Genomic DNA, 16,981 nt, shown 5'->3' with positions numbered 1-16,981 from the left:
CAGTGCCTTCTTAGTTCCCGTTACGCTTGTTTGTTTGTTTCCACGCATTCGAGTACTTCATCGCCTTTTCGCATGAGGAGCTAGGCGACGTTCAAACACAAAACTCTTCCCGCCATCTTCCCTGGAATTCCGGCTGCGTAGATGTCTTGCCGGTGCGAAGATGTTTGCGTAAGATTAAGCGAGACAAAAAAAAAAAAAACACGCCTCTCGTATGGAAAGAAGGCGGTGACAATGGAGGTGACTGTCTTTGGCGAGTTATTCTTTCAGAGTGTCACTACGCGCTGAAGGCTTAGCTTTGGCTAGCGAGCTCTTACACATCATGACTATGTATTCTCGAATCGCATTTCATCGGTGTCTCAGAACCTTTTTGATGTTCTCGCTGTAGCAGCTGCGCATCTGCGTGCCGTGTTGTGTAGCGTCGCTATTTTGTTCATTTATTCCTCTGTTTTTAACACATCGTGCTCCTCTGGTGAAACTATAACTTATAGTTTCACTATAAGTTATAGTTTCACCAGGGGAGCAATAGTTTCGCCGAAAAGGCTGTATTCCAAAGTTTTTATGCTCAACACTGTGAGAAAGTAAACAAACTGATCTTCTATACTTTGGGAGACAGCGCAAGCTCCTGCATATTATGTATTATTTTACTTGTGCGGACGTTAAGGTTGGTATTTTTTTAAAACCGTTTATTATGTTTCACTGTTACGTTCAGAAAAATAATGCTCTGTTGTTTGGTCTCTCATATTCGTTTTGTTATGCACCAGCGGTGGCAGACGCTATGGCGTGCAGCTCTTCGAAAATTTTGCTTCCTGCCTCTCCGGCCTCTAAAGTGTCGTCAATAAATAATGCAGTTTCATGCTTCTTCTTCTCTTGTTTCAATTTCTAGACTGTCTCTTCGGCAGTGAAGCACCTGCTACGCAACATTCGTCATAGGAGTATAGAGACAAAATACGCCCAACTTCTTATTTTTAACTTAGAAGTATACTTGTCGCTGGGCGAGTTGGTTCATCATAACGAGGGAAATTCTAGATGCCTAAAACGCCGCAAGAAGAACGAAGAAGCGCAGGGGGGCGATCGGAGATCTCTGTTCTGCGCCGTTCGTTCGCGTTCGTTCTGATGATCGCACGCGATTGGCTGAAGCCGGACAACTCACGCCACTCTAAGGGGCGTGGCCATTTCTTTTTTTTCCTTGATGTTTTCTTTTTTGGTGACGTCATGCCGCGTCATAACGAGCATGTCGTCTGCTAAAAGTGAACGGAGAGCGAGCCCGTTCGCTCGCGTTCTCTCGAGCGAACAATGGCGTCGCACGGCATGTATTCCGAGTGATGCGGCGGTTGCGGCTGCCGCAACAGCTGATATTGAGAAAATGGCGCTTGTAACGGTGCTTCCTTGCTACGTTGGCGTTTCTCGAAGCAGATGCAGAATGGTAGGAGGTGCGAAATGCGTTTGAAGAGATGAGCGAGTGTGAATTCCGGCGTCGCTTTCGTTTCTCGAAACGTACGGTACGTTGGTTGTGCGACGAACTCGACCCCGTCATCGGGTGCCAACGAGCCAGTGGGATTTCAACAGAGCGGAAGGTGTTGTCTGCGCTGAGATTTTTTGCCAGCGGATGCTTCCAGCGAGCTGTCGGCAGCGAGGAATTCATCGGCCTGTCGCAGTCGTCCGTCAGCGAAACCATCCACGAGGTGGCACACGCCATTACTGTCGTTAGCGGGCAGAAACGGTGGGTGGCCTTTCCCGAGACCACGGACGCGAAGGAGCGAACAAAGGCGGCGTTCGCTCGGCTCGGGCGGATTCCTGGTGTTCTCGGGTGCGTCGATGGCACCCTCATCGCCATCCGAAAGCCCCATGGCCTGAGCCCCGCGGACACGGCGAACTACATGTCGCGGAAGGGGTTCTACGCATTGAACACCATGATCGTGAGTATTATTCATGCATTGTATACGTAGCGAATTGTTTCATTTGTATTGTTTAAATTTTCCGCTTTACTGCGACTGTTGCGACAGAACGTTTGCGGGAGCGATATTTTTTTATCTATCCAGAACGGGAGTGGGTGCCCTTCCGGGCACCTCGGTTAGGATAAGCAATGAAAGCATTCGACGCGGGCTGCACTGTGGTTCAGCGGCCTCCACAGTTCATAAAATCACCGCTACTCGATTGCTATGTGTACACTGAGCCTTGATTCTCGATGTGGATTTGTTGAGAGTAGCCCTCCCAGAATGTGCCGTAGTATATTCGCTGCCCTTTTCTGCGTCCTCATTCTTCATTGTCGTGCTGGTTGTCATGGATAAATTCCTGTGCATTACATACGTATTGCTTCATTACCCTTTTTCAGATGGGAGCTTTTAATGCTGTATGTAGTTTGTGATACATTGGCTTAAACATGCAACAGTAATTGGGTTAAAAGCCTGCTGTGGCCGGAAGCGGGGTTGTCCCAATCAGTAAGCATGCAGACTACTTTTTTGACACTGCCTTGACGAACCCAAGCCCACATGTTAAAGCTTATGGTATAAGTCCTACCTTGTCGACGACTCGTTGATAGCTATGTTTGAATAGTCGGTAAGAGTGCAGACAGATGTAGTTACATTAACATGAGTTTTTCCGAAGTCTTTTATGGGTACAAATTTGGCTGAATTGAATTCTGCAGACATGTGATGCCGACCTCTGGATTCTGGATGTAAATCCATGTTTCCCGGGGTCATGCCATGACTCGTGGGTGTGGCGGACGAGCCCTCTCCGTCGGGACCTGGAAGCCGAACTGCGGCCTGGTGAATGCTTGCTTGGTAAGTGCTGGCAGTGTTTGCAAATTCAAGACGATAATTCCACGCATGCTTATTGCCTTATTTTGATATATTTAAGTTTCAGCCACAGAAACGTCACAATGTCTAGAAAGCTTCATTATGTTATGATCACACGCAGGACGCGAATAGTCAAGTTCATTCGAGAGCTTATGCGAGCACCAGCGATAGCACTGAAAGTTTCGATGACTGCTTTATAAAAGACCACGCGTTCCACCAATAGTCAAATTACCTGAGGACTGTTCACGCCGCTATCAACTTACAGTGCGAATGGCTTGCATGTTGTATTTTCAGTTTTCGGGCACAAGTTCGCCAAAATGAAAAAGTTTAGTCGAACATGCCGACTGCTGCCTTTGTCAACATCACAGCCACGTGACAATATCACTACAGCTGCCATGCTTCTTGTGCAGGAGACTCTGGCTATCCATTAGAACCGTGGCTCCTGACACCAGTGCCCGGACGACCAGCTAGTGGCACCCCTGAGAGCGACTGCAACAAGGCCCACACCGCCATGCGCAATGTTGTGGAGAGGTGCATCGGGGTCCTAAAGAGCAGGTTCCGCTGCTTGCAGCGTTACCGGGCCCTGCTCTACAACCCCGATCGAGCAGGCACCATCATTGCTGCTTGTGCAGCTCTGCACGATATTGCGTTGGCGGCACATGAGCCTGTTCTCGAAGGGCACGATGACGACACCGACGATGTTGAGCTGCTGCCAGCAGCAGCTGACCTACCACCACCACCACAACGGGAGCCAGCAGCAGCGCAACCGCGTAATGAACCTGTTTCGAGGACCACAGGGCCTGCATGCCGAGCACCTACGCAGAGTACGCCGCCGCCTGCAACGACCTCGGCAGCATTGTGTGGTGCGTGTTTGTCTTTGTTCATCGTGTTTGTCACTGGCATGAACAAAAGGCTGTTTTTTTTTACTACACTTCAAATGTTTGCTACACATATCAATGAAACAGGGTTCTCCTATCCATGAATAACCCCCTTGCATAGGTCGGCAAAAAATGTAGAGCTCACCCTGACTCACTCATGAAATATATTTTGCCCTTGGGGCTCACTCGAACTCAGACTTACCAAAATTTTCCTCAAGCGGATTCACTTGGACTCGGGCTCACTAAAACTCACTAATGTATTACACACCTGGACTCGCAGCTCGATCTGAATCTGAGTGAGTCGACTCATGAGCGAGTTTGCCGACCTATGCCACCTTGTCACACGCCATGCTGATGAAATACTTCGACCAGGTTGTAAAATATGGCGCTTCACACTAAGCACAAGTGAGAGCTCAACTGTGAATGGCACATTGTGCCATTCACAGCCAAAGTGGTAACCTGAAAAAGCTGTTTGAATCAGGACAGCAACATGCGGTAGCTTTAGTGCAACAAGAATCGTGCTTGTAAATGAAGTGAACAATATGGGTGGTGTCAGAATTGAAATTTTATTACAAGTATCACGAGCAGTGCACATAAAAAGCAAATAAATACATATCCCTTAAATTTAATGCCAAGGAAAAGAATATAAAAGTACCTTCCTTTTATAATATACAAATGGAGTTATTACAAAGTTCCTGCTGCTCCTCTGCAGCAACACACGCGTCTCGCAGCACGAAAGTCATTGTATTAACATGAAAACAAGGCACAGTCGAACCGGTATTAATCGAACTCGCTAAAAAAATGCAAGCTGTTGGTTTCTGATATGTCTTCCTCTATTATTGATTTCTGTTTGTACCCAATCCTGTAGTCTAAACACTTCTAAGCAACAGAACACGTATTCGTAAACTATTTTTTGGTCTTGGAATATTTCAAAATTGTTGTGCAACCTAGACCATTCACAAACGCTTTTCTTTTTTTCTAGGATGTGTAAAAATCGATAGAAAACGTACAGTGTGCCACAATATTCTACACGTATACACTATAAACATAAAGATACACTACAGTGCACTATGTGCATATACTACAAAATAAATCTACATATATGTACAACTAGTCTTTACAAATCACTGTGCAGGTGGCTTCCGCTGCAATGAGGGCCCGGGCGAGGGTACCAGCGCCTTGCAGTTCGTGGACCACGTCACCGAGAAGCTGAACCTGGCGCAACTTTCCAATGATGCCTGGCCCTGCCGCCTGGTGTTTGCGGCTAGTAACTCCAGCGCCTTGGCCTGCCGGTTGCCCACATCTCGCAGCTGCGGCATGAGCTGGAAACCAAGAAATGTGTTGCCATTATCATCTATAAATTTCCTGCTACCGACTCTTCGCTGGAAGCTTCTGTTCGTGAAGAGATTCAGTGTGTGCAACAATTTCCTCTCTGTTGAAAATCCACTGACCCAACGGCATCCATGAATGGTGCTTGGTTCACCGCACAACCACGCACTTCGTTTGGACAGACCAAAGCGGTGCCGGAATTCATTTTCGCTCATCTCATCAAACGCATCTCACACCTCTAACCACCTCTGCATGAGAAGCAACCAAACAGCCCTTTTCAGGGCTACACAATCGTTTGCCCGGCTTTACGCGATGACTGACACAATCTCCTTCCGAAACCCTAGCTGCTGCAGTATGCAAAACATACAGCAAGCAGGTGTAACACAGGTGCAAACATGTGCATTTGTGTATGATGGCTATGTGTAGAAGTTATATAACGAGCTTGCTTTTTGAACAGTATATTTAGCAATAGCACATTTTCAGTTTCACTTTTGAAGCAATTGACAAAATAGGGAAACATTTCAAGATGTTGAACATTTTTGCAATGCAACTTTTTTGCTACATTTAACCATAACTGCAAGGCAGGACACCTGTTTATTTCTTCTGACAGTTATGCATACAACTAGCTCCTGCAACCGTTTGCCAAATTTTTTTTGCGCAGCTTTTTGTCTTTATGCCCACAGATGTCATCTCTTCACAAACATATGCCTGCACGCATGAGCATCACCTGTGAGCATGTAACACCATCTACAGTTAATCAAAAACATCAGTGAAACTTACGTGTTGGGGCACGGGGATGATCCTGGGCCACATCCTCTTCAGCCACACCATCAGCAGCTGGAGCAGGGCTCACCTGTTATAGTAAGAAGTTTCTTGATTGACACTCTGAGTGCAATAAGAAGTATGGAGTGGAAGTGGACAATAGCAATGTTTTTTTAGAATGTTTCAACAGCGGCATGCTATGACAGACAGACTTCGGAGAGAGGGGTGGAGGGAGGCAAGCCTACTGGCTACGCACCTCACTCGACTCGAGGGTCTGAGAAATGGGTTGGAACACGTAGGGTGCTCTAATGCGCTTCGAAATATAGTTCGCGGCTGTTCTTTCGTCATCACCGCAAATGTGGCTGTTTTGCTTTCTGTTCTGAGCGGCGCAACGTGTTAGCACCTCAGCCAACGCGGCGGCCGGGTGATTCACTCGATATTAGCGAGTTTTAGTATAGCGGATAACAGCAAACGCAAGGATTTAGCGTTAGCGTTAGCGTTGCGTGCTCCTAACTGCGCATGAGCAGAACGTAAACGTAGCCCGAGCTCTTACGTACGAACGCTATTTCTGGAATATAGCGTTCAACGCTAACGCACGCAAGAGATCCCGTACGTAGGGCAAGATGGCGGTGCCTGTTGAAGCGAGAGCCGTCCACTTCGAATCTTTGTAGCCGTCGTCCTGCATTATTAAACTTATTCATTCCCTAATAATGTTCGTATTTCATTTAGATTTGAGTAATGAGGCTTCGCCAACCGTGTACCGCCGATAAAATGGCTCCGTTTTTGAGATACAAAGTGGATTTGCGCTGCAGAAGGCTTAGCAAGATTTGTTCGCAAGGTTCGCTCACGTTTTCTGTAGCAGCGCAGAGATGGCGACGCTGTCTTTAGTCGCCTCTTTCCAAGATACGGCCACAAGTCAAGCAGATACATGTCAGGCGTCGCTTCCCTTCATGCCTTTCGCGGCAGTGCATGAATGTGACGCGTGATGCGTCCCAGCTTAAAAAAGGCCAGGTAATAGGGGCCTTGAAGAATTCTCGAACGCGGCATGTCGACAGAAACCAGTGTCAGAACTCAACACTTCTGCAAACGCGACATGGAGACGCAACAGTGGTGACTTTGGATCAGCTCGACTTGGTGGCGCTTTTGTGGATTCGACGGTGCATTTAGTGTTTTTATGTCTAGATGGCGCCGTATGTGCTCGCGTTAGCGTTAGCGGGAATGCCTTCCGCTCTACTAAAAGACCACCAGTTGGCACGCAGCGCGTTCCGTTTTAGCGTTAGCGTTGAGACGCACGCTAACGCTAACGTAAGCGTTTCCCGCTATACTAAAACTCGCTATTGTTTGAAAAAGTAAAACTGACAGCGCGTAATGGCTCGAAGCAAATGGGCACACTAGTTCGCAGCATGCAAGTAACAATGATATTCTAAGACAGTGCTTACCGATTCAGATCACCCGAACTCTGGGCCTCGCGTACTGTCGACCCGCGCGGTACCTGTCAAGCACGACGCGGCCGCGGTAACCCGTAATCTGGCCGCCTCCGGTGCCGCTGTAAAGCACAAGCGGGACGTGTAAGATGACCGACCACAATACAATTGTGCTCGCACTCACCTCTGCTTCTCTCGGAGTTTGGCAAGGCTGTGGTGTTACGCGCAGGGACTTCGTTCAAAAGCGCTACCAGCTCCTGCCACATGTCGTCCCGGTCCTCCCTCGTGAACGACGGCTCCAGCGGGCACGACAGCATCGCGATCTGTGGGTGCTCTTTCACAAAAGCCAGCAGAAGCTCCTTTTGACTACAGTGTAGTTATATTTTGACGATCCGACACCCGAGAACCAACGCAGACGTTGCGATGGGACGACATTTTGAAACTGCGTGACTGCGTCAGCCGCTACTTTTCTCTTTTTTTTTTTCGCGTGCGCGACACCATCTAGCGACGACGTCAAAAAAAAACTAACATTATTAAATATCATTACTAGGGGTGTGCGAATATCAGATTTTTCGAATACGAATCGAATACGAATATCCACCTTCGAATATCGAATCGAATATCGAATATCAAAGGAAAAATGCCTCCACAGTAACAATATTTTATTTAACATGTAGCTATTTGAAAAAAAAAAAGCATTAACAGCCTGACTGTCAACATAACATACACTGCTATCTCCAGAACACAATGTCCAGGCTAGCACAATGCACATCACAACACAAGCAACTATCATGGCACAATGAAAGTAATGACTAGATGTTATCACGAAGAAATATGAGTTGCTCCACATGATCAGGCAGCAGGCGCTCCCTTCTAACAGAGACAACCCCCTCTGCCACTGAAAAGGCACGCTCGCTTTGAACAGAAGTGGCTGGTATAGGGAGGTACATGGGGCAAAGCTTTGCCAGACTGGGGTATCTGAAGGTGCCTACAGTCCGCCACCAGTCACATGGGTCACTGTATTTCTTCAGAAGTGGTCCCGAATAGTGAATGAGTGGTAGTGCGGCACGTTACGGCCGCATGATATTGAAAATGTACGGTTACATGATCGCCAACAGCGCTGCACGTCGGAGATGCACCAGCAATAAATCATACGTATTGGGGCGCTCGTCGCAGGCAGATATCGTGTGTTTCTGTGGACGTTTTGTGAACGAACGAAACGTTCTGCGCGATCCGCTGAATAAGTTAGACGACAGACCGTTTTCCGAAGAGAAGATCCTCGGATCGTGGCCCTACGCATCGCAGGCCAGCAAAGCGACGCGAGCATTACTGCTGTTTTTAAAATCGACCGGCTTAAACGACCGCTTGTGGGCATTCAATGGACAGGTGCATATGTACCCTGACAGTGCCTTCTTCCCTCTTCTTTCTTTCTTTTATTCCCTTCATCCCTTCCCCCCAGCGTAGGGTAGCAAACCGGACGCGCGTCTGGTTAACCTCCCTGCCTTTTCTTCATTTCCTTCCTCCTCCTCCTCCTCTGTGCCTCCGTGTACTTACGATGTGTATCGCTCCTCTCGGCAACGTTTTTAGCTATACGAACGCAGCAGAAATGTGGAAGACGAGTTATTTTATGCATGATAATCGAATCGCGTATTCGAATTTTTCGAATATTCGAAGTTATCAAATATTCGAAACTTTTCGAATACATGATTTTCGAATCGAATACGAATATTTCGAATGTAATATTCGACGAATATTCGAAACTTTCGAATATTCGCACACCCCTAATCATTACTCAAAGCTGTTGCCGTTTGAAAGAGTGTTTGAGCTTGAGAAGCAAAAACAATAATTTTCTGTAAAGTAGTTATATTTATTAAAAGGCGAGAAACGCTTCACGGTCCCCGTGCAGACGTCACAGGATGCGCGTCTACTTCCGGAAAGCTCTCCGCTTCACGATTGGCTGTCCTCTTCCTCTCGGCGGTTCTCGGCGGGAGAGCTGCGCTAGCTGCGCCTCCTCTCTTTTTTGTGACGTAGGCACCGCAGAACGAACGCGAACGAACAGAGATCTCCGATCGCCCCCCAGGGAAGGAAGCGTCACTTGCAACTGATTTATTCTCAGAAGAAACGCAGAAAAAATTGGGAGACGCTTAAGCTTCGCCTTTAAGAGTTGAACGCGATAGCAATATCCTGCCCCTAGTGTGCACTTCGAACACTACGAGCGTTTAACAGAATGCGCGCAATAAGGTGTGTGCCTTATGTAATGGGTAGCATGCTTTAAACCAGGAGCAATTATGCGCGAGAACCTTTTTCGAAGCTGCGATGCACCCACTACGTGGTCTTAAGGGAATACGCGCAGTAATGTGTGTGCCTTTTGTAATGGGTGATTGTCTTTAAACCGCCAAGTCGTTATGATATTGACGTGGTGTGACGCCCGATGGTAATGTACGCTTGTACCACGCAATATTACTGCCATATTACATCTCGTACTGTGACACCTGTATAAAGGACGCGTATTTTTGGGAAGCATCAAAGTTACTTTCAGCGTAGCTCTAAGCAGAGGCGTGGCTGTGTGGTAGAACACCTGCTTGCCACGCAGACGGCCTGGGTTCGATTCTCACTCGGACCCAACATTTTTATTATTTATTTTATTTGCAGCTTTTTCGATTTTTCGGTCACGGACAAGATGATGATTTTTCGCTCACAACCAACGGTGCCGACGCCGACGGCGGAATTTCTGCGATACGAGCTCTTTAACGCTATCGCGTTAATATACATGCCACACCACATATGCGCACACCGCACTGCATCACCTAGTCACTACACATAAAAAAACACGAGGTCAATAGAAAGGCATATCTAATGAAGCAACGACGAGCAAAATTGGAACTCAGACATGCGCAATACCACTGATGTGTCACTTAACACAAGTCACCTTTCTTTACCCAAAAAGCTTCCATTAATTCCCGGGCCAGAGCATCTGGGCTTTTGGCAAGAACAGAAACGCTTGAAAACCTCGCCTCACAAAAACAGGAATGGCAATGTGCAGGCACTGTGCGGGCAATGTGCACTTGCTACAATAGACTGAAAACACCGCAGTCCGGATTAATTTAGGCTTGAAATTCCGGACAGCGTTATAACTAAACGCTGCTGCATGCGATACGTTGGCGCAGCAAAGCACGAAAAAAAAACAACGACGGAACTTTACACAACTGAACAAGAACAACAAGCCACACGAGAAAATTTATACCGGCGTGACAAGTGTTAGGCGAACTTTTCTTAGGTCATCATTCCTATGATCACATAATATTTCTGCAAGTGTTGGCGCTAGCTGGAATGTATGGTGTCTCGTTTTTATTTCTTTAATGTTAATCGTGGTATCGAGTTGTTAATTTTATGTAGGTGACGTAACTGGCTCTGCTCTTCAGAAGCCGAATAGGACTACACTGCGCCTCCATATTCATTGTTAATCATCCAAATTATTTCTTTCCGGATTAGAGCGCTTTCTTCACGCAATAATAAAAATAACAGATGCATGAAAGCGCACGCGCCGTCATGCCAAGGTTGAAAATTCGAATCCCGTGAATGCCATTTCATCAGCTTGGAGCTGTAACCTATAGGCTATTTTATGGACCGGTTTCTGTGCCGCCATACTGGGCTGTTAACTTTGCCGTTTCGTATCTTTAACAACTACGTTGCCTTGTGAAGCATTTTGTGATAATGAAAATCCTGGCTTTGATAACTATGTATCTTCCTGTTTTTAACTGTACAACTCAAGCTCTCAGGCTGTTTCACGTTGTATTTGATTTGCATTTTCTAGTTGCGCTTTGCATTTACTTGCTGCCATTTTAGTTTGTTCAATTGTTATCGTGTGTTCTACTGCCTTAACATGTTTTTTGCTTGAACTTTCGTTTTACTGAAGCTACATTGTGAATTACTTTTTATTATGCCCCCCTGCTTGGTCTTTGGACCGCAGTATTCTGTAAATAAAATAAAAATAAATAAACTAAACGTACAGTGCTACGGTAGACGCATGCGCATGAAAATCGCTGATTGGACTGCTGCATTCCACGTTTCATTAACTTGTTAATTGCACGTCACGACATACAAAAGTAGGAGAAGATTCGTTCAACAGCTCAAGAAGGCGGCCCCCATGTGTCGAATGAAAAATCAAATCGTGTATAATCATCTAGAAATTTCAGAGATGCGCCGCCAAGCAATACTACCATCTTCTCGTAGAAGACGAAAGTTTCGATTACAGTTAGAAGGGAGTGAGAAAGAAAGAGAGAGAGAGAGAAATCCATCTAACAAGTTTCCGGCAGTATATAGCTCGGTGCATGCGTCGCTTGCCACTTATACGTCAATGCCGACGCACCTGTTGCCGCGCTTCCTGCTGGACCCCCGGCGCCCCATTTCCCGAGATTCCATCCATCACTCAGCGCGCCACCGTGGCTCGCAGGCATCGTCGTTTCTTGTGGCAGGCACTTCCCTCGAGAGCCGTGCGCCTGTGGATGCAGGCCGCACTTAAACCCAGGCCTGCATTTCTTGAGAGTGTTGATGCGTAAGGCCGCGCCTACGCGAGTTCTGTTTACACGGCGGCGCCTGTAATCGCGTATACGGAAGAAGCTGCGGTGTTAGAATTAAAGTGTTTAGCTCAAGTTAAAGGGCCCCTAAACAACGTCTGAAAATACGACGAAGAACGAGCGCGTTATTCTCTCCTCGCGTTTCTCGTCTTTCCGGCACGATTCGTGACGCCATCAGTCTCTTCACGTGACGTCATGAGGAAATAAGCTTTCGATTGGTGCATATGCGAGGAATATCAGTGGTGAATTGTCTCGAACACTGATTTGCCATAGAGTCATAAGCCCATCCTGCCTTGTCTCGCATGACTATCGTGCGCGATCAACTGGTTTCACTTCATTTTGTGCGTTTTCGACTGCACAAGCGGAGGTAACAGCGTGTAGCCGGAAAGCGCGAAATCCCGACAGGCTCACCAACTAGTGCTGACATTTTCCGCGCGTTTTCTGAAGAAATAAGTGGCGAGGAGGAACGCCTGTAGGAAGGGTAGTGAAGGCGAGAAAGAAACCACTCTCTCGTCTTCGAACTCACAGTGCTATAGGGCTCTCTAAGGCTCTTTTGCAATAAATTGATCTTTATGCGGAAGAAGAGCCCAAGGACAAACCACGGTAATGCATATCCTTACAAAGGACAACGCGGGGCGACTGCAGTAGTACGATGACGACGAGATTAGAGCACTATAGGATATCGATGATGGCACGATGGCGATGGCATGACCACGAAGCCATGGCTAATGTATGAGGACTACTCAATTTCAGATACTAAACATCAATAATGGAATAATGATCAAAACCCGTTTGCTTCTGCTTGCACTCGAAGACGCACTCAGAGTTTCGTATAGTATGCATGTACTACACGAAACTTTACAAACGCGAGGCTTCACACATGCTCAGTTTGTAAGCGGCGAGGCAATTTCTCCCTCGCGCGCACCACGTCATTTGAGTCAACAGGACCTAGTTTATGCGGTGTTGTCTGAGAGCGCCATAGTCGGAGGCGCTCACCGATGACGCGATGTGCGTGATAGCAAAATAACCACGCCGCTAACGTACTGCGCACATACCGAGCCTCGTGTTGGCGTCCGTAAGCGTCGCTGATAGCACCGTGCGGCACGCACTCCGGCGTTCTCGAGAAGCGTCATCAAGGTGTAGGAGGAGGAAGGAAATGAAGGAAAGGCAGGGAGGTTAACCAGACGCGCGTCCGGTTTGCTACCCTACGCTGGGGGGAAGGGATGAAGGGATTAAAAGAAAGAAAGAAGAGGGAAGAAGGCACTGTCAGGGTACATATGCACCTGTCCATTGAATGCCTACAAGCGGTCGTTTAAGCCGGTCGATTTTAAAAACAGCAGTAATGCTCGCGTCGCTTTGCTGGCCTGCGATGCGTAGGGCCACGATCCGAGGATCTTCTCTTCGGAAAACGGTCTGTCGTCTAACTTGTTCAGCGCATCGCGCAGAACGTTTCGTTCGTTCACAAAACGTCCACAGAAACACAGTAGATGTTCTATCGTTTCGTTGCTATTGCACGAGTCACATTTTGAGGTGTCTGCCATTCCTATGCGAAAAGAGTACGCCTTCGTGAAAGCTACTCCTAACCACAGGCGGCACAGTAAAGTTGCATCACGGCGGGAGAGGTGCGATGGAACTTGGAGCTTCCTCGATGGGTCTAGTTCATGCAGGCGACGGTTCCAGACACTGGGGTCACTCAACCAAGTTTGCGTCATGGTGTCAGCGAACGAGCGTAGACCCTTTGCAGCATCTGTCCTCGACAAGGGTATTGGGGTTGTCTGCACTCGCATTTGCCTATATATCCTTGCAGCTACTTGGTGGTTCCAAGCTCCCTAAGACAGCTGCACTTGGAAAGCGTGGGTAGCGAAGAAATCTTCACTTTGACGCAAGTAGGATAGCACATGATACGCATCTTTGAAGCGAAAGGACACCTAACAATCAAATAGACGAGCGAGAGATAGAAGCATATGTGGCAAGGCCGTAATTAGCGACTCTTGCACCACAAGGACATAATTTAGATGCCTCAGGCGAGGATGACAAGCAGAGTTTGTTTGCCTGTTTTCTCCCTTTTTTTTGTCTATGGCGAAGCTGTGTCGATGAGAAACGGGCAAGAAGGTTGCACGTTCCCGTATGAATTCGCCTAACACGACTCGAAGGCGAAAGCCATCCTCTTCATCTTATTTTTCTTCTCAATCCATTGTATTGATCCCGCCACCACCCCAAAAGCAGTGCCTCCGGGATCGGCGCTCCTTTGCCCAAGCGGTGATGCCACGGGATGACGTAATCATGGGTGACGTCATGATGACATCATGATGATTTCGGAATGACGTCACAAACTTTGCCGACCGTCGAAGTCACGATGGCGTCGCATAGTGACGCCATCGCATTATGATATTTTGATTCACTTCGTGTTGGCGCAGACTCCGCCGTTCGTCACTTCTCGCGTTTGATGATGCATCTAAGGCTTTCGCCTTAAAACGACGATGGCCTGATGAAGGTGGTGATGGCGACGTTGGCAGCGTATCAAAAGATGATGGAACGCAACGAACCCCTTTAATAAATGTAGTTTTTACGTCACTGCTGTCGCAGTGAAAGCATGCATGGCAGATATGTATACATGACAGAAGAGATAGTAACGTAAGCGCAGGATAGAAGGGTTCCTGTACGAGTGCGGGTTCATTGCATTTTCCCGCATTGACATGCACCAAATAAGTATGCAGCTGTATTTCCGTTCGCTGTCACCATCGCTTACTTGGTCTTCCAGCTGGCATAATTAGAACCACGACGACGACACGAGCTCACCCGTAGAGAGTACTCTATCACCGGTTCGAAAGTTCCTGCGCCGACCGCGTACATAACCTACTGCTGGCGCGCTCCGTTATTGCGTACTTACGCTATCGCAGGCGACGCCATTTTCGTGCTGCGTTATTTCACTTACTCAAGCGGCAATCCTAGCGGCGTCTCGAGCTCGCAGTGGTTCATAATCCACCATAGAGTTTCCTAAAATTAACTGGAGGGGACTCTGGCGCTGCGATCGTTCAGCTACCGTGGGAATGATGGGTAGTACACAAAAATTTGCCTAGTCTTCGTGCTTGCGGCTTCAAACGTACCTGTGGCTTTGTTTATTGCTGTGTTTTGGCGTTCGTTTCGGATAAAAGAATAGACCGTCGTGAACTTGGTGACCAGGTTTGATTTGGTGAGCCTAAAAAAGTTAAAGTGGTGAAGTGGAACTGCTGACTTTTGCTGAACATTGTTTTGCGACAAAGCGGATGCAGGTGACGCGCAGCCAAACGGAGCCGAAAGAACGAAGTTTAGACAAATTTGTGTACTACCCATCATTCCCATGCTGGCTGAAGCGTCATGCGTTGCAGCTCCCATAGACACTAGCGCCAGAGTTTCCTCTAGTAAGTATTGTAGGAAACTCTATGTAATCCACCACTCGTGGCCTCCGCGATTAGATACCGCCGTGTGCCATTGCGCGCTGCCAAAACTGATCGCGGAGGCCACGCACCAATATGCTAATTTTGACATTCGCACATACAAAGGACATCTCCAGACGACTCTATTAGAAGGAATATCGCAGGAGCCCTCAAGTTGTGACTGTCATCTTATCAAAATCATTAAATAGAAAAATATGTATTAGGTGCCCCTTCTCCAGTACTAATATACATGGCTGCTGGCAAAAGCGTGTATCTCATTTTTCGCCCTTAGCAGTAGTGCGTTTGTCTTAAACGGACACTAAAGAGCAAAACAATTTTTCTCGTATTAGTAAACTACTCTTTCACGATACCAAAAACAAAAGACGCTTAGTTAGCGAGAAATCACACAAAAAGACGACGCGGGTGGCGACGCCACCTTGAAGTTTCCGCACCATTCGCCCTGACGTCACATATTTTGACGGCGCCTATAGGGCCTACGTAGTTCCTAAGCGGTAAAAATTAAGTACACTGTCCTCTGAGGGGCCATAGAGTTAACATACCTAGTTTGTGGAAATTTTGTTGAGCCAAAGGCGCAAAAATACGATAAATACACTTTTAAATACGTGACGTCACGCATGGAGATTTTGGCGCGAAATTTAAAAATGAATCTTTATACTTCATTTTCTTCTTTATTAAGACACCTATGATGGTGAAATTGACGACATTATAGTTCTCAAAGTGCAATTTATCCAACTAGACGGATTCATTGTTTCTCTTTAGTGCCCCTTTAAGCAAGGTACTTTGACCACGATGGCCACTTCTGCATACAAACATTTGCACGTTACGATTATGCCAGGGAAGCGAGAAAGCTGCCACAAAATGCCGAGGTTGGCGTGAACGGCAAATGGAGCGTAGGTGCGCTTCTCCAACGCAGCAGGTCTATGTATGCGCCAAAGGAAGCAACTTAGTAAATCGATTCTGCGCGACTAAAATGATTTCGTAGTGTCACGCATATTATGGTGCTCGACTTCAAAAGCAATAAAACCTCAACCCCGGCAGACCACGAACGTCAAGAAAAATAAATAAAATATCCCTCTTACTTCGGTTGCGAAGGAGAACGAGAAGACGTATAGGGACCAAAGGGCGCGTTCCCATTAGAGGACGCGTCGTGCATTCGCTCGCGCACAACAGCAAGAAGTGCAATCGAATAAAAAGGCCGGAGATGCGCGCATACCACGCGCGCGTGCCACTGGTTTTTCGCAACGGACGCGCTCGTGTCTTTCTTTATTTTTTGGGTATTTCTCTCCTACTTCTCAGCATCGTGCAACACAGGACGCCAAGCGTCCATACCGCCGCGTCGTCGCTTCAAGAAGAACGTTTCTTTTTTTCCTGCCCCTCTGAACCCCGTCGCTTCCAGCGCCTGCGGCTATTCGACAACGACGACATCGTCGGTCTGCTGCGCGCGCTAGGCGCGAGTGCGCAGTTCCCCAAAACTACCGCGGACACCACCGCTTTCCCCGAAGCAGCTCGCGGAACGCTAGCGCGGCGAAATAGCGCTTATGAATCCAATTTGGGTTTCGCCTTGGCCTCCTCCCCACCCACCCGTCCGTGTTTGCTTATAATTCTTTTTCCCACTCGTCGGTCCAACATTTCGAGTTGTTGCTTCGGACGCAGCCGAGCCGGCGACGAGCGAGCGAAGCGCGACGCTGTCCGGGGAGGGTGCGAACGAAGCGAGGCGCGCGTCGTGCTGCTGCCCGGGCGTCGCGTCGCGCGAGAACCACGTAATTAGATTGGGACCAC

At 47.7% G+C, this 16,981-nt stretch overlaps 1 protein-coding gene across 1 annotated transcript in view; it reads left to right on the top strand.

The window, feature by feature from the left end:
* The first annotated feature begins 231 nt into the window (after window positions 1-231).
* The window catches only part of LOC119394889 (putative nuclease HARBI1), a 144,568-nt gene continuing 127,818 nt past the window's right edge, over window positions 232-16,981 (top strand). The window contains exons 1-4 of the mRNA XM_049416008.1: window positions 232-237; window positions 1,656-1,916; window positions 2,645-2,780; window positions 3,206-3,403. Coding sequence (XP_049271965.1) covers window positions 232-237; window positions 1,656-1,916; window positions 2,645-2,780; window positions 3,206-3,403 — 601 coding nt within the window. The remainder of the gene's footprint in view (window positions 238-1,655; window positions 1,917-2,644; window positions 2,781-3,205; window positions 3,404-16,981) is intronic.

The sequence above is a fragment of the Rhipicephalus sanguineus genome, chromosome 5 (genome assembly GCF_013339695.2).
Source record: "Rhipicephalus sanguineus isolate Rsan-2018 chromosome 5, BIME_Rsan_1.4, whole genome shotgun sequence".
NCBI classification, from domain to species: domain Eukaryota; kingdom Metazoa; phylum Arthropoda; class Arachnida; order Ixodida; family Ixodidae; genus Rhipicephalus; species Rhipicephalus sanguineus.
This window is presented reverse-complemented; position numbering and strand designations above follow the sequence as displayed.